Source organism: Lissotriton helveticus, chromosome 3_2, assembly GCF_964261635.1.
Source record: "Lissotriton helveticus chromosome 3_2, aLisHel1.1, whole genome shotgun sequence".
NCBI classification, from domain to species: domain Eukaryota; kingdom Metazoa; phylum Chordata; class Amphibia; order Caudata; family Salamandridae; genus Lissotriton; species Lissotriton helveticus.
The window spans coordinates 29,022,649-29,046,187 of record NC_136062.1 but is presented as its reverse complement, the minus strand read 5'-3'; the positions used below and the strand labels follow the sequence as shown (position 1 = coordinate 29,046,187).

Below are 23,539 nucleotides of genomic sequence, written 5' to 3'. Positions count from 1 at the left end.
TTTAGCAAAGGAGCACAATTTCCTCCCTCTGGGTCGAGATAGGCTGTGCAGAAACAGTAAAGGGGGCAAGAAGCAAGGCTGTGTCCCTGGGAAGGTCCGAGCTCCAACGTCGGTAACATGAAAGAGCCCTCCAGGGCTCCGACAACTATCCGGCGGGAGTAATAGTGCCAAAGAAGGCCAGTGAAGAACAGGTTGAAGTAGGAGGGCAAACAAGGCATCCTTATTACTGCATCAAAGGGAATGATCAGTGTTACCGGGGACTCGCTCGATAGAACAATAGGTGCAGAAGCGCTTGTGACGGCGTGAAACAATTGGCCCAAGAAATAAAAACAATGGAAACAAAGTAAATAACGCGCAGTAAGTATACACCACAAATACTGGCTAAATATTGTACTTGACCACCAACAATGTGAAGATAAGGCAATATCAAATACTTATCTTGACTGCGAGCAGCAAGAAAAGAGGACGGTTCGCTGTCAAGATGGATATTATAGCAGTGGCGTAACAAAGGCCCCCGCAATGCGGGGGGGGCCCCCTCAGCACAGTACGCAGGCCTGGGAGCTCCGGATTAAATCCAGAGCGGGGGCCCCTCTATGTACCTTGCAGGGGGGCCCCTTCAACTTTCGTTACACCACTGTATTATAGGGGATGCTGTTGCCTCATTGGCTGTTTATGATACTATGCGTTGTTTCCCATTGACTTGTTTCTAAACCTGATTGGATTTGTAGTTTTTCATTTTTCTCGACTGCTGCTGTTTAAATGAAGGCAAGATTAGAGATTCATAACAGGAGCCTCCAGTCTTCCAATTAAATTTGAAATCTATGTTTCTAGCAATGCAATTACACATAGTACACCGTTTTATTTGTGGGGCTCCATTCCTTAACAAAAGGGTTCGATTACAGATTATCTTTTAGATGGTTAACGTTTTGTTTTTTGTTTTTTACCAGGTAATGGAACACCTGGAGTCAGCAGTTAATGAAGAAAACGCGGAGGATTCTACAAAATACTCTGAAGTGCCATAGCACATCCCTAGTGTAGGTTATAAAGTGTTTGTAGAACAAAGGCATTGCACAGAATTACCATGATTTTATAATCATAACATTAGAATGCTTTCTTTAGTCAATATGACAGCAATGGTCTCTCCAATAGGCTATGTATATTTTTATGAAGCCTCCCGATGAAGCCCAAGTGGGTAAACAAGATGTTCTGTAAAACACAGACAAATGTGCCTTATTTCAATTTGAAGTGTTTGACCTATGCAAGTTTTAAAATTATTGTAGATATATTTTTTAGAATGTATTTCTTGGCATTGTGGTCAAGAAAAAATGCTGCATATTTCATATCCAATTTGTTTTTCGCTTAAATTTGATCAACTATAATGTGCATAAGTATATAGATACTCTGTTAAATACAATCAGTAGTTTAACAAATGGTTATTTCGACAGAAGCAACCCAAATGGGATGGCAAGGTTGCCCTCTACAAAATATTTTTGCCAAGATGAAACTTATAGCCTTGAATATTAAAAAAAGAAAGACAACCTGTCCTATAATATATTTCTCATATTAGGATGCTCAGTCTTTTAGTTTCTCTTTTGAAATAATCCATGATTAGGCAAAGTAGCATAACTATTATTTTCTGTGTGCAACTGAATTCATGTAACTTTCTCTTAAAAATGTATTGTACACTCCACTGGTATGTACAATACATGAAATGGATAATAAGTAAAGGCAACCAAGATGCTGCAAATTCTGATAGATTGTCAGTTATTTATTCTGTTCAAATACATTTTGAAATTGTAATGTTACATCTGACTATTTACTAATGACATAGCATGAGCTCTAATTTTTAGCTTGTTTTGTACATATGTATTTAATGTTTAATAATGAGCCTACGTTTCACCCCTAATTTGTGGTGGTAGGCTGTTAAATTTTACCTAAAAAGCTAGCCTTGCATAATCTAGAAATGTTTCATAAATGGTTAGTAATTTTATTTTAGACAAGGTAGGCTTTCAGACTTATGTGCTATCGAATTGATAGCTCCTTGAATGTAACTCATTCTTTTGTCAAGCATTAGCCAAATCTTGCACACATTTTTGGAATCTATAAATATATTTTTGTTTGTTAGACTAATAATGCGGTTTAAGCCACTTTGAATATTGATAAAATAGGTAATTCTTGCAAATTTGTATACCTAGATTCTCCACACTAATGGGACGGTAGTTCTGTCAGGGGAAAGCATTGGGTTGTTTTTTTCACAGTAACCTATGTGTGGCCCATCCCTTACCCTTTCCCCAACAGGCCTTAGGCGTCCTAAAGCTCCAATCCTTTCTTTCTATAGCAAATACGTCTCAAATTATGCTTCACATTTCTTGGCACCTTGATCGTTTTTTTCACTGAGGGAGGGAGTTTCCCTTAACCCTCCTCCTAAGACCTTGCTCCTTGATATTTATTCTCCCACTCAATTTCAAAGGTTTAAGAAATGCAGATTGTCTACTTCTGCAAGTATATTTTTGGTGTACCTCAGACACAACCGCCATAAGCAAGTATGTTTATGCAGCTATCCCAAGTACTTATACTGTTTGCTATTTTCTTTTCACCTATTTGTGTCAACTACTTTAACATACATGTACCTTCAGAGTCTGACACATAAGCGCTCTATGTATCTCAAAAAAGTTACTAAGTTAGCTGTCTCCTTCCTAAAAATATTATTTTACAAACAGATAGCTCAAAAGTAGCATTAATAGCCTTTCTATCAATCTGCCTTTAGATGTGATCTTCAGACCACACTCAAGTGCATCTCTATGATTTTTGTAAATCTTAGGTGACAATGCTTACTCCTGATGGGAGCCTCAGTTTGGGAAAGTCCTGTTAAAAATTATTTTTGGATAGTCCTCTGTATCATGTTATTTCTAAACCGCCAGTGATCTAAGGTAACACAATCTTGGTAATCTTCCCATTAGCCTTGAGGAACAAAGGAATAATGTACATAGAATTAAACACAAGTTATTCACCAGAGGGATTCCTAGTTCCTAGCTCCCTTTGATCCAAACATCACACCACCCTCGGTCCGTGGCTTATCATGTGGCTGGAGAGAAAATGAGTAGAACTTTGGGAAGCCGGTCAGTATGTTGAAGGAGGGGAAACTCAACAAGCTTGGTGTGCCCCTTCGTTTATCGTTAAAAAATAAATAAATAACTGAACTGTCTAAGGTTTCGCCATCACATACTCATTATATGTGTATCATTAGTCTGGAGTAAATTTAGTAAAGAACAAAGGAGTAAGAGAGCCTGTACTGTGTGTTAGGAGAAAGTATCTACTTATAATCCTAGTTCTTCAGTGTGGGTATCTTCACTAAATGCTAAACATGGAGAGGGCAAAGACTCATCAGATACCTCAAAAGCTAACCTATACCTTACCTACCAACTTAAAAACCTATATCCCTTTTTGAAGTTAACCCCACATTAAAATAGAAAACTTCACATTAAAAAGCAAACAAAATGTGCTGGCCGCAACCCATTCTGAGTTTTATTTCATAATGAAACAGTATAAAGAAAACGCAAAAAATAAAAAATAAAGGAAGAGACTCACAAACAAACATTCTTCTCCCTCTGGGAGGGGAGTGGTCGACACTGGTTAGGAGGAATTGATGTCACACTTGGTGCTATTTACATCATGACCATTAACTGTGCATGGCCGTTACCTTGTCCTGCTATGATTTTGACCTGGCACATATACTATTCTAAATCTAGTCAAAGCAATGCCGCTGCTAGAACCATGCCAAGGTTATGGAAATGAGATAATGACCATGTACCCGTGATGGCCGACAAGAGAATGACAAGGTGATGGGTGTGTTCCACCAGAAATTGTAGTCAATATGGTTGATGGAGTTTCACTTTGGCGACCTCCCCATCCACCTGAAAAGTAGAAATGGAGCAGCATGAAAAGGGAAAGCTCAGTAGCCAACTGTGAACTCCACTTATTAAATGAAGCAATGGGGACAGCCTCTGAGAAATTCCATTGAGAAGCAGCTCTCTAAATATCTGAAGAGAGACGTAGAGGTGATATTTATTTGTCGAGCAAAACAGCGGTATTTGCTTATTGGATATTTGTGTGAGGAACTGCATGTTTACTTGTCTGCGCTCTCAAGGGCTACTGATGGAGGAGAGGAGGAGCAGAGTCTCTTATGCATTTTATATACCGCTAAGAAGTCAAGAGGAGATTTCCTGCTTATAAAGTACGGTTTTGGGTACAGGGTTTTATTATTCGTAAGGTGTCTGAGCTTTATTTGTTGATAATGGAGCTTTCAGTGCTGCTATAGCTTAATCTTTTAAACCCAGTCCTAACACCACAACAGAACTGACAGTTCAATCACCTGTAGAATCTCCACTATATTCAACCAAGGTAACGAGGCAGCAAGATAGTGATGTTGGAACATCTAATTTCAAAATTTTGCTTTTTTTTTCTTCCAAATTCTCATGGAAGCAGGGATTTCATCAACATGATCATATTATTATACCATAAACTGAAGGAAAATTCTGGGATGCTCCTAACGGAGATCCATGCTTTCAGGATGAGGACTGGTTCATTTTTCTTTGTCCAATTGTCCAATTCTTGAAAAAAACAGCAGCTTTATGAAATTGAAGAGCTAGGATCAAAAAGACAGTTTGCAGGAGATGGAGGGTCAGTCACATTGGGTTCTTCCACATGTAGAGGGGCGCTCTCAATGTTAAAAATAAAGACACTGTTGGAGAAAAAAGCCTTTGACCTAATATAGAGAAGGACATTTTAAAATGTAGACCTTCTAAAAGCAAAAAAAAAAGCTTGATCAGGCAGAGCCTTGTGTGCCAGAACTGAGGCTGGGCTGTCTGGCTGTCTTTGAGCAACTGGTCTCTTTTTTTTTATTATGTCCTATCTACTTCATATTTTTTTTTAATGAAAACTGGAGTCAATTTTGGTCAGCACAGAGATGATTACTCATGTTTTTATTTGCACCTTCTATTTCGGTGAGAGGAGAAAGAAAGAGGAATACACAAGTTATTTAACATACAATGGTAGGAGACTTGTTGAGACTGGAGTCTTTCTGGGTATATATTCCAGAATCCATACATTGTCTGAGTTTCTCAGTGTTTCACAACAATTAATGGAGATTGAATGAATGAGAACTTGTATGATTGTACAATTTATTATATGGTAGATTAAGTCTTTTATTGGATCTTTGTGAACAGAAGACAACAAAGACTTGAGAGTGCTTGCCTCCAGACTGCATTGCAAGACAACGTTGGAAAATACTAATATATGTTCCCTTTCCACTTTTTCTAAATACCTTTTGGGCTATAGTGACTGTTCACTATTTTGTTCCTTAAGTGTATACATTTTCTTGCACGACATGCTAACATTTGTTGTCAGATCGCTTGCCTCAGAAGTATAGAAATTAAGACTTTCCTGACCACCAAGTCAAGTTAGAAGCTGTCTAAAAGTACAGCTGATGTTTTGTGGCCCACTTCAGGAGCAGCCTCTCCTTTGAACTGAACCCCTATGCTGACATCTTCTTGCTAGCAATGCATATTAAAAAATAAGACCATGAAAGTATACGACTTTGCATACTGCTACGAGAAAGCTTAGGACTCCAGCATGCCTCTAGAAAATTGAAGCACATTCTGAAAATCCAAATGGGCGATCAGCAAGACTCTGTTAGGAAAAACTATACTTTTCAGGTTGCCTTTTGTTTTATGATGATGTTTTTCTTTATCTCACTGAATACTTCATTAGAACTATAGGCATATTTCAACATCTTCGCTCAAAGGAAGAGCTAGAACTACTGAAGATGGGACCCTGGTATCTGCTGATAAGTGTCCTAAAGACAACCCAGACGATGCATGTGATAGGTAGCAAGGCATCCAAACTGCAGTCTTCTGTGCATTGAAATCACAGAGTTCTGTTTGCCTGTAGCACTGATTCTAGCAATAACAATCATTATTAAGTTTACTGCCGGGTTAGCACAATAACAATTAATGTATAACCAAAATAAAAAGTAGGATTCTATAATGCTCAGGATGTTTAGGAAATGTTTCAATTGTGTAATCTTCATGAATAAGCATGCAGGTTAAACTGTGAAGAAATTGTCACTACCTATGCTACAAATTTCTTTGTAAAACATGTGGATAACTTGAGCAATTTTATTAAAGCAGCAATACTACCTGGAGATGTATACAACAGTGCAGCATAGTTCATGACGTTTTCCATTGCTTTTCTTATATTCGCTTAACACCGTTTACATTTTTTCCAAATTTGTCATAACTTCCAGATGTGTTATGTGAAAGACAACTTGGAGCAGATTACCTATCAATATTGTTTAATAGCTAAAGATCTAAAGTAAGGTGGGGCTAGATAAATAGAGCAGTTACTTTTAAATTAGTACTGCAAAAGAAATATAGAAAAGGGGTTCACTGGCAACATTATGGTTGTGTCTCTCCAGATTGCATTCACAACAGACATTGTTAGCAGTATTGCTGTGAAAACTATTTCTTTGAATTCTTTATTTGTAAATGTTGATGTTTGCTTTATTATATAACACTGTATTTTTGGAAAACGTTAGCATAAAACAATTAAATGAAGTAAAAACGTTTTCTTCCAGTGTCCAAATAGATAAAACTAAATGGAATATGCAATCAAATCAAAATGTATTAAATAAAAAAAGTTTTGCTGTCCAGTAAGTGCAGTTACTTGTTTTGCCTGACCAGCTGCTGGAAGATTATGTTCACTGTAATTACCACTAACTTTGGTATTCTCCAAAGTGAGGAGAGGGCAGAGGGTTGTTTTTTCAAAACCTATCCCATTTTACTGTTCGCAAAGCTATTTCCCTGATTGATTTCAGTCGTCACTTCTTATCTGCTGTATTAGATTATTGCTTCTTAGACATGCTCTTTACGTGTTCAAGAACCCAGTGTAATGGTCTGTCATGTTCATAATCAAATTTGTCTTCTCAAATATGTGTTGAATAATACATTTTCAGTACTCCTACCCTACTTGGTCAGCTCACATTGTTTTGGATAGGTTGCAAAAGCTCATTGTTATAACCATCAACATTAAAATTTAATTTTGAAAATATTTGTTAATTATCTAAATTATAGTTCTCGGATTGATATACACTAAATAATTCAAAGAGTCAAATGTAGAGCTGCTATTGCCTGAACTGGAAGTATATTTGGACATAGCTTTTCAAAGACTACGTGAACACACTTAATATTTGTTTTGATTCTAAAAGTCATGATTGTAAAGTATTCAGTTAGGCATACCCCCGACTTATAGATGTACATCACCAGTTCCTAAGTGTATTAGAGTGGTCCAAGCTTTAGCAGTTCATTCAGTGCAAGAATTCAGTAAGAACCAAATGGGCATTATGGAACCACCTCTACCAACTATAAATTCATGAGATACAAGAGAGAAGATAGCAAGAACATTAACATGTCCAGATTGTGGAGATTTAAATATGCACTGTCAAATCACCTCAACCTAAAGTAACAGGAATTGTATTTATAAATTATTGTCTGAAAAGATGTTAGATGGTAACCAAATTTGACATCAACGATATTATCCCACGCATGTTCTATATGGTGCATTTGAGTGTGTCAACTCCCTGCACTGCGCTGATCAGTGGCACATAAGTGGTCTGAAGGAAAGGTCACTCTTTGGCTTTTTTTTAGGAACTTAATGAATGTTTGGACGGTTAGGCAAGGGAAAGTTTAGCGGTCTCTCTGTGGTGCATTGCAGTGTGTCAAATTCATTTACAGTGGCACACGAGTGATTACAAAACACGATCACTATTGTCCCTTTCTCAAATATTTTTTGTGAATACTAGGAACATTAAGCGGAATATCAAGTTAAACATTCACTACCAGTGCCATAATCGTATGGGTTGACGCTAACAAAATAACAAGACAGTGCATCAATGACCAACTCTTAAGCATGTCAATCTCGCTACAGTTAGCCACTAGTCTGCACCGAGAGAAATGGGGTCACGTGCTACGTCTAAGCTGTCTGCACAGAAATGTGTTAAAAATTCAAGCAGAGGTTTATTTAAGCTTAGATGCAAGATGGTAGTTAAGATAATTCAAGGCCCCACCAGGAGCAGCATCTCTGCTGCTCAGCCCACAGCCTCCAACTGTCTCTTTCTCACACACCCAGGCACTCCAACATTCTGCTCTCTCATCAACATTTTAACATACACATCACATTCATACTGGCTGAGCAGCAGGAAAATGAAATCAAGGTACAACACATTCCCTTCCATTGAGCACACAATAAATAAAGAAGGTCACAACATTGCACTATAAAAGTACAATACAAGAGAAATATACAATGTACAAATGGAGATAACTAATTAAAGATCATACAGATAGAATTACAGCATAAGTAGAAAGTAAGAAAATGCTAATAATAACTGCAAGTATAAGAGAACAGCGGAAAGGAATATGAAAGAGAAGTATGCAATAAACACAGGAAAACTCCACATATGCAAGAACAAGGAAATGTGAGGATTACACAATGTTGACAGAAATACAAATTTGACAGTGGTAACATTGTGCAGGACTGGGAGAATAGAGAACACTAAGGAAGTGTCAGTCAGTCAGTCAGTCAAAGATCTTTATTCGATAAATCAATATCAAAAACGGCACAGTACATGAAGAGAATACACACATTATACATACATACATACAAAGTTAAAAATCAGCATTTTTGAGTTTTAAGAAGACCACATATCAAGGTCTGATAAAAACAATACAAAAAGAAAAACAACTTTTAAGATCGTTAGTTACTTAAAAAGATGTCATAAAATATCTTAAAAAGCATCATCATACCGCTATCAACATAATTCCTAATATATGATAGTATTTATATAATAAAGTGCTAGGTGCAAAAGACCTCATAACAGTGTTGCCAATCTCTCATTCTCCATAAGTCTTTTCTTGGTGCGCACCGCAGACACCAAAAAATTGGCTACACAAAAGACAATACTGGGATGATTTAACAACTGCAGGTAGAGAAGCGCTGGTCTTACTTGCAGAAACCCTGCCTTTTTTAAGATTGGCACAAGATACTTTCTCCTTTCCACTGCAAAGTGGCCACAAAATATGGTAAAATGTATTGTATCTTGGATCGAAAAGCTATCACAGGAACAGGGCAGAAAATCGTCAGGTTTACACCAAGTTGTATACTGACCTAATATTAGATGGATCATATTGAAGCGGAAACGGGTTAATAAAAACCTGTGAAAAGGGCGATTAACCAGGGTGAGATAAAATTCAGGGCCTGAAAAGTTTGCAACCAAGGTGTGTGCTCTAACCAAGGGTTTTATCAACTCCTTTTCCTCTCTTAATAATGACAGCCTCTCAAGCATATCACTTTTAGTTCTGACAATGTCATTCCGGGATATAAACTCCGGTGAGGAAAAGAGGTTAGGTCGACCCAAAGCGCTGAAACCATTTTTGACGTAAGTCAACCACTTAATTTTATGGGCGTTGTCAAGTAGAAGACAATCTTTCAGAATGGCCTGATTTAAAGATAATTCATTATTGAGCCAAATTTTGAGCCACATAATTAAAGGGGCCACACGAATTTTATCTGAAATAAAATCGGCCCCCAGTTGCGAATGAACCGAATAAGATGGTGTAGACTGAGGTAAAGACAAAACTGTTTTAAAAAATTTATTTTCAGAAACCTGAAGGCAATCTATAGTTCCATATCCCCATAATGAACAGCCATAGGTTGCAACAGACACGCACTTGGCGTTATAGATGGCCATGAGGGCTGGGACTGGCCTAGCCCCCAGCCTTCTGCTGAAACTCAAAATGGCAGAGGATGTTCTTAATAGGGCACTATTTCTGCTTCTTATTTGAGGACACCAACTCCCCTTATCCTCAAACGTGACTCCTAAGTATGGGAATGTCGAAACTCTTTGCATTTCCACATTGCTACAGTAAAAGGTTTTAACTTTCTTACAGCGTGAGCCTTTACCAACCACCATAGTTTGTGATTTTTTGGCATTAATTCTGAGATCTAATGAAGCCATAAAAAGCCCAAAGGCATCCAATAGCCGCTGGAGTCCCAGTCCTGTGCGGGCCAGGAGCACCGCGTCATCCGCGTACAGGAGGACAGGAACACAAGTCTCTCCTATACGCGGTATGTCCGATGTTGCTGTTTTTAAAACGGATTCAAGGGCGTTAATATAAACTGTGAAGAGCAGGGGTGCCAAAATGCACCCCTGTCTCACCCCTCTTTTGGACTTAAAATGACTCGTACGTCGCCCCCCTGGGTCGACCCTAACGGAAGCACAGAGGTCTGAGTGAAGATAGGCAAGAAGATTTACAAGTGCTCGATCTAGACCCAAATCAACAAGGATATGCCACAGTTTATTACGATTCAGAAAAGGGGGTGGTGATGAACAGAGTGCCTGAATTAAGCAGACCACTCTTACCCAGTCCAAAGATCAGGGCTTGATCCATCACCGTTTTTTAGCTCACTGCACCATCCCAGCTCAGAACTTGGCTATATGCAAATTAGTCTGTTCCTGTCCCAGTGCATGATGGGAACAGGGAAAACCAAACTACCAAGCCAATTCTTATACTGGGAAGGAAACAAGCTTCCGGGGACCGGTTTCTGCCATTTCAGGCGTCGTCGGCCCGGCTTGCTTGAATCCTGATGGTGCAATGAGCAAGGGACTCACATCTGAGTATACCCTTCCACGCTTATGGTGGACAAAATGATTCAGAAAAGGGGGTGGTGATGAACAGAGTGCCTGAATTAAGCAGACCACTCTTACCCAGTCCAAAGATCAGGGCTTGATCCATCACCGTTTTTTAGCTCACTGCACCATCCCAGCTCAGAACTTGGCTATATGCAAATTAGTCTGTTCCTGTCCCAGTGCATGATGGGAACAGGGCAAACCAAACTACCAAGCCAATTCTTATACTGGGAAGGAAACAAGCTTCCGGGGACCGGTTTCTGCCATTTCAGGCGTCGTCGGCCCGGCTTGCTTGAATCCTGATGGTGCAATGAGCAAGGGACTCACATCTGAGTATACCCTTCCACGCTTATGGTGGACAAAATGATTCAGAAAAGGGGGTGGTGATGAACAGAGTGCCTGAATTAAGCAGACCACTCTTACCCAGTCCAAAGATCAGGGCTTGATCCATCACCGTTTTTTAGCTCACTGCACCATCCCAGCTCAGAACTTGGCTACATGCAAATTAGTCTGTTCCTGTCCCAGTGCATGATGGGAACAGGGCAAACCAAACTACCAAGCCAATTCTTATACTGGGTAGGAAACAAGCTTCCGGGGACCGGTTTCTGCCATTTCAGGCGTCGTCGGCCCTGCTTGCTTGAATCCTGATGGTGCAATGAGCAAGGGACTCACATCTGAGTATACCCTTCCACGCTTATGGTGGACAAAATGATTCAGAAAAGGGGGTGGTGATGAACAGAGTGCCTGAATTAAGCAGACCACTCTTACCCAGTCCAAAGATCAGGGCTTGATCCATCACCGTTTTTTAGCTCACTGCACCATCCCAGCTCAGAACTTGGCTATATGCAAATTAGTCTGTTCCTGTCCCAGTGCATGATGGGAACAGGGCAAACCAAACTACCAAGCCAATTCTTATACTGGGAAGGAAACAAGCTTCCGGGGACCGGTTTCTGCCATTTCAGGCGTCGTCGGCCCGGCTTGCTTGAATCCTGATGGTGCAATGAGCAAGGGACTCACATCTGAGTATACCCTTGCTCACTGCTCCATCAGGATTCAAGCAAGCCGGGCCGACGAGGCTGAAATGCCAGAAACCGGTCCCCGGTAGCTTGTATCCTTTCTGGTGAAGAATTGGCTTGGTAGTTTGGTCTGCCCTGTTCCCATGATGCACTGGGCCAGGGACAGACTAATTTGCATATAGCCAGGTTCTGAGCTGGGATGGGGCAGTGAGCTAAATAACGGTGATGGATCAAGCCCTGATCTTTGGACTGGGTAAGAGTGGTCTGCTTAATTCAGACACTCTGTTCATCACCACCCCCTTTTCTGTATCGTTTTTGGCCACTATAGGTGTGGCAGGGTATACTCAGACATGAGTCCCTTGCTCACTGCTCCATCAGGATTCAAGCAAGCCGGGCCGACGAGGCTGAAATGCCAGAAACCGGTCCCCGGTAGCTTGTATCCTTTCTGGTGAAGAATTGGCTTGGTAGTTTGGTCTGCCCTGTTCCCATGATGCACTGGGCCAGGGACAGACTAATTTGCATATAGCCAGGTTCTGAGCTGGGATGGGGCAGTGAGCTAAATAACGGTGATGGATCAAGTCCTGATCTTTGGACTGGGTAAGAGTGGTCTGCTTAATTCAGACACTCTGTTCATCACAACCCCCTTTTCTGTATCGTTTTTGGCCACTATAGGTGTGGCAGGGTATACTCAGACATGAGTCCCTTGCTCACTGCTCCATCAGGATTCAAGCAAGCCGGGCCGACGAGGCTGAAATGCCAGAAACCGGTCCCCGGTAGCTTGTATCCTTTCTGGTGAAGAATTGTCTTGGTAGTTTGGTCTGCCCTGTTCCCATGATGCACTGGGCCAGGGACAGACTAATTTGCATATAGCCAGGTTCTGAGCTGGGATGGGGCAGTGAGCTAAATAACGGTGATGGATCAAGTCCTGATCTTTGGACTGGGTAAGAGTGGTCTGCTTAATTCAGACACTCTGTTCATCACCACCCCCTTTTCTGTATCGTTTTTGGCCACTATAGGTGTGGCCGGGTATACTCAGACATGAGTCCCTTGCTCACTGCTCCATCAGGATTCAAGCAAGCCGGGCCGACGAGGCTGAAATGCCAGAAACCGGTCCCCGGTAGCTTGTATCCTTTCTGGTGAAGAATTGGCTTGGTAGTTTGGTATGCCCTGTTCCCATGATGCACTGGGCCAGGGACAGACTAATTTGCATATAGCCAGGTTCTGAGCTGGGATGGGGCAGTGAGCTAAATAACGGTGATGGATCAAGCCCTGATCTTTGGACTGGGTAAGAGTGGTCTGCTTAATTCAGACACTCTATTCATCACCACCCCCTTTTCTGTATCGTTTTTGGCCACTATAGGTGTGGCAGGGTATACTCAGACATGAGTCCCTTGCTCACTGCTCCATCAGGATTCAAGCAAGCCGGGCCGACGAGGCTGAAATGCCAGAAACCGGTCCCCCGTAGCTTGTATCCTTTCTGGTGAAGAATTGGCTTGGTAGTTTGGTCTGCCCTGTTCCCATGATGCACTGGGCCAGGGACAGACTAATTTGCATATAGCCAGGTTCTGAGCTGGGATGGGGCAGTGAGCTAAATAACGGTGATGGATCAAGCCCTGATCTTTGGACTGGGTAAGAGTGGTCTGCTTAATTCAGACACTCTGTTCATCACCACCCCCTTTTCTGTATAGTTTTTGGCCACTATAGGTGTGGCAGGGTATACTCAGACATGAGTCCCTTGCTCACTGCTCCATCAGGATTCAAGCAAGCCGGGCCGACGAGGCTGAAATGCCAGAAACCGGTCCCCGGTAGCTTGTATCCTTTCTGGTGAAGAATTGGCTTGGTAGTTTGGTCTGCCCTGTTCCCATGATGTACTGGGCCAGGGACAGACTAATTTGCATATAGCCAGGTTCTGAGCTGGGATGGGGCAGTGAGCTAAATAACGGTGATGGATCAAGCCCTGATCTTTGGACTGGGTAAGAGTGGTCTGCTTAATTCAGACACTCTGTTCATCACCACCCCCTTTTCTGTATCGAACAGTTTATTACGGTTCACGAGATCAAAGGCCGAAGATAGGTCCATGAACCCTAAATATAACGACCCATCCTTGGCCCTAGTATATTTATCCACTAACATCTGCAGATTAAGGCACTGGTCCATGGTTCCCCGTTTAGTTCTAAAACCGCACTGCAGGTTGGATAAAACCCCTCTTTCGTCAAGCCATGACTGGAGTCTTAGTAGGATAACCCTACCCAAAATTTTTACTGACGAATCAATAAGAGATATTGGGCGATAACATGCCGGGTCCACCCTACTTCCCTTCTTAAATACGGGAATAATTACAGACTCCTTCCAAGAAGCTGGAATACTGGATCTAGTTAGAGCGTTAAAAACACCACACAACACCCTTGACCAAAGCTTAGGGTCCATTTTAAAAAAGTCAGCAGGGACTCCATCAGGCCCAGGGGCTTTGTTTTTTAAGGTCTGATCAATAGCCTTCTCCACCTCAGATACCTCAAAAACAACTCCCTGTGTCTCATCTGGAAGCGGAAGACTGTCTGACACATCTTCAGCTAAGTTGCTCGAATATATAGCCTCGAAGTGGCCAATCCAATCATGATCCGAAATGTTTAACTCAAGGGAGACTTGGTCCTTGTCTGAAAAAAAGGGCTGATTGACTACCTTCCAAAAGTCAGCACTGTTTTTAACAATCTCGGGGTCAGACAATTGTGACCAGGCAATGTCCCTAATCTCCTTTTTCCTATTTTCTTGGGCTTTTTTATATAAGGATCTTAATGTACTTATTAATGGGCGGTCTTTAGGGACAGTTTTGAGGGCCTTGAGCAGAGCATAGTGAGCACTAGAGCAAGCATGATCAAACCATTTTTTCACCCTGGGTTTAGACTGTTTTTTCTTATTTGTCAGATTGAAGTCAATAGTTTTACAAATGTTCCCAAAGGCAGACATGACTTGAAAATTTGATGCCCTTGTATCTAAACATGTCAACACATCATTTTCAGTGCTATTAAGGACTGCATGAAGAACATCCTCTGATACAACAGAAGACCACTTCAATCTACGACCCTGGTCCTTTAGCACCACATCTTGACTTCTATTCCCCCCTGGCCGACTCTGATTAAAAAAGGCACTAAATAACAACTCCGCAACTACGGGGTTATGGTTGCTAAATGCTGAAACCCTAGTGCCATAATGAACCACCCTCTCTAAAATTTGACAAGACACAAATATATAGTCGATTACAGTACCGTTGCCATTACCTTTAAAGGTAGGAGTTCTTCTATCACTTTCCCTGCAACTAGATTCGTACAGATTCCAAACATTCAGGTAGGATTCAAGGGTCTCCCCCCTAGTAGAGTGCTCAAAGTGTGATAGTACAGAGTACAAAGGCCCCTCTGCTAGGGGATCTGTACATAACTGATTGCAGGGATGAATATTAAAATCACCTAAAAGAATAACTTCAAACTCATTTACCTTTGTTTTATAGACTGACAAAAAAGAATCAATAACATCTAAATTCTGCCTAGTGTCCTCATTAGGACTAGAATTATAAAAATTAATAAACAAAATATTCGAAAAAGAAGGAGGATTAAATTCGACAATCAAACAGTTTTCGGAGCCAGAATTGTGATGCGTTAACACCCCATTAAGAGACGATTTAAACAATGTTAGCAAGCCCCCCCTTGGTCTGCCTGCCCTTTCTCTAATAGCAGGTAAAGAAAAATGTATATATCCGTCCAAAGAAAAACTATTAGTTAAATCCCAGGTTTCCTGGAGTGCAAGAATGTCAAAGGACTTTAATATATTAATCCATTCATCAATCCCTGCCTTGGCCCTAATACCAGCGATGTTCCAGGTCGCTATACGACAGTGTTCATTTGAGGGACTCTCATTGGTAGACAGTCAATCGTTTTCATTTAAAGATGAAAGAGGTGCAAACCGATTGAACAGGGGCAAAACTGGGGGAGATTGTGAGTTGGGCCTGCACAGGTTATAACAGTAAGAGTCCATATTCACCGATGGTCGATGTTCTTGGTGCATCCCAGGAAAAAAGACCTGCCTATTTGAGGGGTGAGCAGGAGTTTGATGACCAACATAAGAATTTGGAGTAAGAGTCATGTTTAAGTGATTATAAAAATACCCCAACGGACGCACACTTATGTTATCCTCAGTGACTGGTAAAGAAGCCGCCCTTAACAAAACAGTTGCGACGTGCTGCGGGTGTCTTAGATTTACAATAACACAGTCGCCTCTGGATGATTTTCTTGAGGTGCCAATCCAGTCAACCCTGCGCACTGACAATATGTCATTACAAAAAGTGGTGGGAAACCCACAAAATGTATTTAGCCAAGCAATTACTTTATTGCCTAATGAGCTGGTCAACTCGTCTCGTGCTTCAAAGGAGTTTGGGTCTACTGGCGGAACATTTGTTAAAACCACTGTGTATGGTGCACAATCAGGGGGTAAGTTAACTACAGGTTTTCTCCTCCCCGTTGTCCTCCCCAGACCGCTTTCCCCTGTCTTACTAGCGGCTGTTTTCATCTGTAGAATGGGAGCTAAGGTGACAGGCTTTGTCTGAGGTTGAGCAGGACTCACACGAGGAACAGGTTGACCCGTGAGTGTGCCATTTGCCCCCTTGCCGCTATTAGAACCAGAGACTGCTACTGTGGCAGCTATCTCAGGTCCAATGGTCTGAGGCGGCTTAGTCTGTGACAAATGTGTGGATAGGAGGCACCCAAGTCTGGAGACCTCTTTAGAGACTTGGTCTAGTTTGTAGTCAACCCCCTTCCTGCTGTCTACAGCACCCTCAGAGAGGTCACTCTGATTGGCATTTGTGACATTTTCAGTGATTGATTGAGCTGATGGAGATAGTAAACTGCTTAATCTGGCTACCTCTTTTGTTACCATATCAACTTTTGCTATTAGGTGTTTAATCATTAACTCCATCTTGGTGGTCATTATGTCGGCAAGTAGCTGAAGCTGGTCATTATTCACAACTTCCTGACCCCCCTCCGTGCTATCATTATTTGTTACCTCTGCCCAAACAGACTGAGAGGTTGCAGTTTTCTTTTTACGTTGCCCCCACGCTTATTGATCAATCTACTACAAGCCCTAACTGGGCGGCGGTTCAAAGATGGAACAGCAGTGGGAGAAGATGATAATACAACATTGCTATCAAGAATGTCCGCTGAAGAAGAAGCAGTGTCAGTGTCCAAAACAACAAGGGGAGGAATGGATAAAACACTCTCATTTCTGTTATCAATATCAATATTGTCTACAGCAATAACAGCTACTGAGGGCGAAGCAGGAGGGGTAATCCGGCTGAGCGACTGGCGGCGATCAGAATTTATCTTTGTGACCATCTTGACCATATAATTGTCCATAGTCCCGGCTAAAGCAGGGGTATTGGCAGAGCGCAGTTTTGCCATTTACTCAGAGAACAAGCTTGATTTAAACAAATGGGTGATAGAAAAGATTAGACACTCACTGCGAGATGTTACAATCCATGGACAAACAGCCAGGGGTCCTGGCCCTGCCCTGCCTCCTCCTGCCCCGGACGGCCACAGACGGCCCGCCCTTGTCCCGGGCGCGCCCGCGCGCGTCCTGCGGGACGAGGGAGCAAGAGTTCCTTTATGCGCCCCCAGGCGCTTCCTGATTGCCTGCGCGGCGGCGCGACGGCGTCCTTGCCGCAGGGGCTGATGGGAGTTGTGGTTTCACGTAGCCCGGCGGAGCCAAGCCCGGCCAGGCCACCAGCGGAGCAAAGCCCGGCCCTCTTATCTCCAGACGCAGGTCGGCGGAGCCCAGCCCGGCCACAGGACACACAGCGGAGCCAAGCCCGGCCGTGTGCGAGTCTCTCAGCTACTTTCCAGCGCCTCCCGCTGATTCTCCTCGCAAGAGCTCCTTTATGCGCCCCCAGGCGCTTCCTGATTGCCTGCGCGGCGGCGCGACGGCGTCCTTGCCGCAGGGGCTGATGGGAGTTGTGGTTTCACGTAGCCTGGCGGAGCCAAGCCCGGCCAGGCCACCAGCGGAGCAAAGCCCGGCCCTCTTATCTCCAGACGCAGGTCGGCGGAGCCCAGCCCGGCCACAGGACACACAGCGGAGCCAAGCCCGGCCGTGTGCGAGTCTCTCAGCTACTTTCCAGCGCCTCCCGCTGATTCTCCTCGCAAGAGCTCCTTTATGCACCCCCAGGCGCTTCCTGATTGCCTGCGCGGCGGCGCGACGACGTCCTTGCCGCAGGGGCTGATGGGAGTTGTGGTTTCACGTAGCCCGGCGGAGCCAAGCCCGGCCAGGCCACCAGCGGAGCAAAGCCCGGCCCTCTTATCTCCAGACGCAGGTCGGCGGAGCCCAGCCCGGCCACAGGACACACAGCGGAGCCAAGCCCGGCCGTGTGCGAGTCTCTCAGCTACTTTCCAGCGCCTCCCCGTGTGTAAAGTGTAAATCCCCGACCAATCACCCCCTTCTACACACCACAGACTCTAGAGGAAACCATTCGCAGTGGTAATATTGTACAGGACTGGGAGAATGGGGTACATCAAAGAGATGTAAATCCCAAGCCACTCACCCGCATCTACACACATTTTCATGGTAATTTTGTGCAGGCGTGGGAGAATGGAAGACATCAAAACGATGTAAATTCCTCACGTATGAGTTCGTATCCCATCCTCGTCGCCAATGTTACAAATTCAAGTAGAGGTTTATTTAAGCTTAGATGCAAGATGGTAGTTAAGAAAATTCAAGGCCCCACCAGGAGCAGCATTGCTGTTGCTCAGCCCACAGTCTCCAACTGTCTCTCTCTCACACAACCAGGCACTCCATCATTCTGCTCTCTCATCAACATTCTAACATTCCACATACACATCACATTCATACCGACTGAGCAGCAGGAAAAGGAAATCAAGGTACAACATAATGCGAGCGACATCTTTACCGGGTTGAATTTAGATTGTGAATCGAGATGTAATGCTCATAAAACCAATAGATGGAGATGCAGTATGATCTCAAATGCCATATAAGTTTATGGATATCTAGTGAAATCAAAGTGCTATGTATTTAACTAGACTAAAGAGTGATTTGGAATTATGACTTAAAGGGACAGTTACGTGCACTGATGTTTAACTTACGGAATACATTTTCCCCCTGGCGAAATGCATTCTTGATGTCTGCTTCCAATAGTGAACCAGAGCGCCATTAAGTGAGCTATTATATAGTGTCCCCGAATGTGAAACACCTGCAAGCATGTGTCACAATAAATGACGTCACTGAACGGCGCATTACAGTTGTACAATTTCAGTGCCATCTTTAAATGGTGCACAACATACTATAGGGACTCTACTTATAATCACATCCCCTTCTGTACTTGTAATAGTTACCAGGCATTTCAAAGGCATGTGTTATGCTACGTGTTAAACTGTAGAGGATAAAAAACTTACCATTCAGAACATTTCTAAAGAGAGGGTTGCTTGTCATAATAGTTAATGCAATACCCTCGAATGAGAAAACTATATTTTTTTTCTCACAACGAAATTTTTATTATTCGATTGAGTTAAGCAGCAAAAGACGTGGTTCCCCACAATCAGGAGAGCGCCACCAACATTGTAGTACAGTTCACTTTGTCATAACAGAACCCAGTAAGAGTAGAATAAATCAAATTAAGTAGCCCCCTCCCTTACCCCTGTCCCCCCCAACAACTCCCAATGCCCAACTTCCCCACTACCCGCCCCTTATCCCTCCCTAACCCCATGCACGTGCAGTAGAAACGCAATTTTTATCGATCGTAAGGTATGACACAGTAAATAGGCCCCCTAGGTACCTCTGCCTATAGCTCTTCCTCATGCGCTACAGGGGGATCTAGGGGCAACTCCCTATAGTCCGCCCACCTCTTCCAGATCTTAAAGTGTTTACGGGGGCAGCCTCTCGCCTCAAACACAGGTCTCTCCAGTCCCATATAATAATCCAGGCCGGCCTTCCATGCACATAGGGGGGGGGGCTCGGACTCCCTTCCACTCTCTGGCTAGGTCTCGCTTGGCCACCACCAGTCCCAGGAGCAATAGGTGGCGCTTGTATATGTTCCCACCGACTCCTTCAAGTATGTGGAGTAGACCTAAACGGTGTGTGCGTGGGAGGTCCCATTCCAAAACTTCAGACAAGCAATTCCATACACCCCTCCAGAATCCAATCAGTCTAGGACACGACCACACTGTATGCAGCAGCGTACCCACAGCCGCGCCGCACCGCAGACATTCCGACGAGCCAATCAGTCCAGCCTTCCAGAGTCGCTCTTGGGTATAATAAGACCTATGGAGGTACTTGAATTGAATCAGCCTAAGCCGCATCGCTATAGCAGCTCCGCGCGGGGACTCTAGGGCCTCCCTCCAGTCATCCTCATCTAGGGGACCAATGTCAGCCTCCCAAGCTGCTTTCAGAGGGAGCAGGGTAGAAGAGCAGTGGGTTACCATCGTCTGGTAGATGCGAGATATCTTCTTATCCCCAAGGTCTCCCATGAACACCTTCGCCTCAATGGGGCTAAACTCAGGGAGCGAATCCAGATCTGCAACGCTGGGCGTGAGTGCATGACGGAATTGTAAGTAGCGAAAGAATTGGGTTTGGGGCATACTGAACTCAGCGCTGAGTTCCTGGAAGGACTTAAGAGTAGTCCCGGACATGACATGTCCCAGCATCGATATCCCAATCGCTTCCCAGCCATCAAACCCCGGGAGTGTCGTCAGTTCGGGGAGTCGTCCGTTATGCCACAATGGCGTCTCAGCAGTTCGCCTACCCCACCAACCCATACGACGTAATGCCTGCCGCCACACAGCAAAGACAACTTTCGTGACGCACGGTAACGTCCGCCGCAGCCGGGCCGAGTAGAGAATCGTGTGTAGTGTATTATCACCCATCAATGAGCGCTCCAGGGCATATGCTGGGTCTCCCCTGTCACCATACCACCACTCATTGAGTATGAGCAGCTGTGAGGCCTGATAATAAGACAGCAGATCAGGGGTGGCCAAGCCACCACAATACGTGGAGAGGAAGCACGTCCGTAGTGCCACTCTGGCCGCGCCCCCAGCCCACAGGAAGCGACTCAATGCAGAGTTAGCCTGCCGAAACCACTGGGGAGGGATGGGATGAGGATAGTTCTGTAATTGGTACAATAGACGTGGAAGAGCCACCATCTTGAATATTGCTGATCTACCGAAAATGGTTAGAGGCATCCTGGACCAAGTCTTAATGTCTTCTTGAACCTTATCCCACACGGGTACGATGTTGCGCTCCCACGTAATACGGGTGGATTCTGAGAGGAACACCCCCAAATACTTCAGACCGTCGGTCGCCTGCTGTAAGTCTGTCGCCCAGGGGCCTATCTCCGCCGTGCCTCCCAGTACCCAAAGGGTGGATTTGCCTAAATTCAAGCAAAGTCCCGAGACTTCTCCAAATATTCGCATGATTTCTAACACTCGGGGGCCCGAGCGATTCAAGTCTGTGAGGAAGAAGAGGACGTCGTCCGCATATAAGGCAATCCTATCGAAAAGAGTTTCAGTCCAGACAAAACCCCGGAGCTGTGCGTCTATGCGCACCCATGAAGCCAGAGGCTCCATGGCCAGAGCAAACAGATACGGGGACAATGGGCACCCCTGACGGGTCCCCCGACCAATGGAGAACACCTCCGAAGTGGCCCCAGCGACCCTAACGGACGCCGTAATATCGGTATAGAGCAGTGAAATATATGACAGATACACTGGGCCCAGGTTGAGGCGAGACAGGAGCGCAAAGAGGTACGCCCAGCTAACGGAATCAAACGCCTTATGGATGTCTGCCAATAACAAAGCCGCCCTGTCTCCCGAGGTCCCCACTGCATCCACCGCTGCCTGCGCGCGCCGGATGTTGTGTCGTGTCGCACGGTGAGGCATAAAGCCCGCCTGGTCCGGATGGACTAGGTCCGCCATATATGGGAGTAAGCGGTTCGCTAGTGCCTTTGCTAGTATCTTAGCTTCTATATTGAGCAATGATATGGGGCGATACGAGTCGTGTCTGTCAGGGGGTCTGCCAGGCTTTTGAAAGACCACAATTTCGGCATGGCGCCAGTCAGGAGGCAATCTGCCCCGCTCACGTGCAGCCTCCAGAGTACATCGATAATGGGACCCCAGGAGAAGCTGGAATTTCTTAAAAAATTCGCAAGGGTAGCCATTCGGACCAGGTGCTTTCCCCACATTGAGTTGGCCCAGTGCCTCCCCAAGTTCCTCGGCCGTAAGGGGAGCATCGAGCTCCTTCCTGGCCTCGTCGGACACAGCCCGAGGCGGTAAGTCGTCTATAAATTTAGCTACGTCGTCTGCGTGGAGACTGTCTCGCGGGGCATATTGTGACCTAAAATAATCAGCAAAACTCGCCGCAAGCTCAGCCGGGTCTGTAATCGTCACTCCGTCCTGGGCAGTGAGGCCCGGTAGCGTGATCGGTTGGAGACGCTGCTGACACAACCTAAGGAGCATGGTACCGGATTTATCTCCCCATTGGTATATTCTGCTCCGCGTGGCCAACCACGCCTGTTTAGCCTCATCCATCAAGAGAGAGGCGTAGGACTGTTGCGCTTGGAGAAGCAACCGTATCGCCACGTCGTCTCCTCCTCCCCGACTCCGCTGTTCCAGTTCTTCTACGAGTTTGGCAGCTGTGGTGGTCGATTCCCGTCGTCTACGGCGGGCCTCAGCACACCACGCAATGTCCACCCCCCTTATAGTAGGTTTCATGGCCTCCCACACTACCGCAACGTCCATACCGTCCACTAGATTTTCCCGCCAGTAATGTGCGACGGCTTCCCGTATGTGTTGGACATAAGTGGGCTGCTGGAGATGCCAAGAGGACATCCTCCATCGGAAAGGTTGCCGCTTCGGAAGTAGCTCTACCGTGATCGATACTGGGGAATGGTCCGAGAGTCCCCTTGGAAGCATCGCAGCGTCGCGCACCCTGCTCAGACAGACACCAGGCACAAACACATAATCAAGTCTCGAGAACGAGCCGTGCACCGCAGAAACATACGTGTATTCGCGCGCTGCTGGATGCATATGGCGAGACACATCCACCCATCCTAATCCCTCAGCCGTAGCTCGTAACCGGGTAGGGGAACTTGGAGAAGGACCAGCGAGCACTCCCTGCTGCCTCTGACGGTCTACACAAACATCCATCACTTCATTCCAGTCGCCCCCAATCACAGCCAAGGACTCCGGGATATCATCCCACACCGTAAACAGCTTCTCGGACAGGGCCCACTGCAGAGGGGGGGGGGCATAAACACTTCCAAAGACCATCGGCTCAGTACCCACCATACCCTTGATAAATATATAGCGGCCTTGAGGGTCCACCCACTGCTTCTCATGGACATAGGCTACTCTACGGTGTACCAGAATAGCAACACCTCTAGAGCCCCTGACGAAACCAGCATGAAAGACCTGGTGATATCCAAACCTCTGCAAGCTAAGTACTTTAGCGCCCATCATGTGAGTTTCCTGGAGCAAGAGTACATCAGCAGATTCTCTCTTCCCCCAACGTAAAACAGCTCCCCTTTTGATGGTATCCAGCATCCCCCTGACATTCCAGGTAATTATCCGTAGGGACTCCCTGGGGAGTCTATGAGTCAAGTCAGCCATAGTCAATTGAGGTCCAACAATTAGGCCCCCTGTGCCACCCCCACATACCTCGCACTTTCTTCATGTCCTTAATAAACAGCACGTGCATTTCCCCCCCCCCACCCGTCCCAGACCCTCCCAACATCAGCAAT

At 44.7% G+C, this 23,539-nt stretch overlaps 1 protein-coding gene and 1 long non-coding RNA gene across 3 annotated transcripts in view; one reads left to right on the top strand and one right to left on the bottom strand.

The window, feature by feature from the left end:
• The window catches only part of SPPL2A (signal peptide peptidase like 2A), a 346,877-nt gene extending 340,168 nt beyond the window's left edge, over positions 1-6,709 (top strand). For both annotated transcript variants that reach the window (XM_078684763.1, XM_078684764.1), the window contains exon 16: positions 948-6,709. In XM_078684763.1, coding sequence (XP_078540889.1) covers positions 948-1,022 — 75 coding nt within the window. In that variant the 3' untranslated portion in view covers positions 1,023-6,709. The remainder of the gene's footprint in view (positions 1-947) is intronic.
• LOC144826438 (uncharacterized) overlaps positions 1-23,539 on the bottom strand; it is a 665,527-nt gene that overhangs the window by 183,813 nt on the left and 458,175 nt on the right. The window lies entirely within an intron of this gene.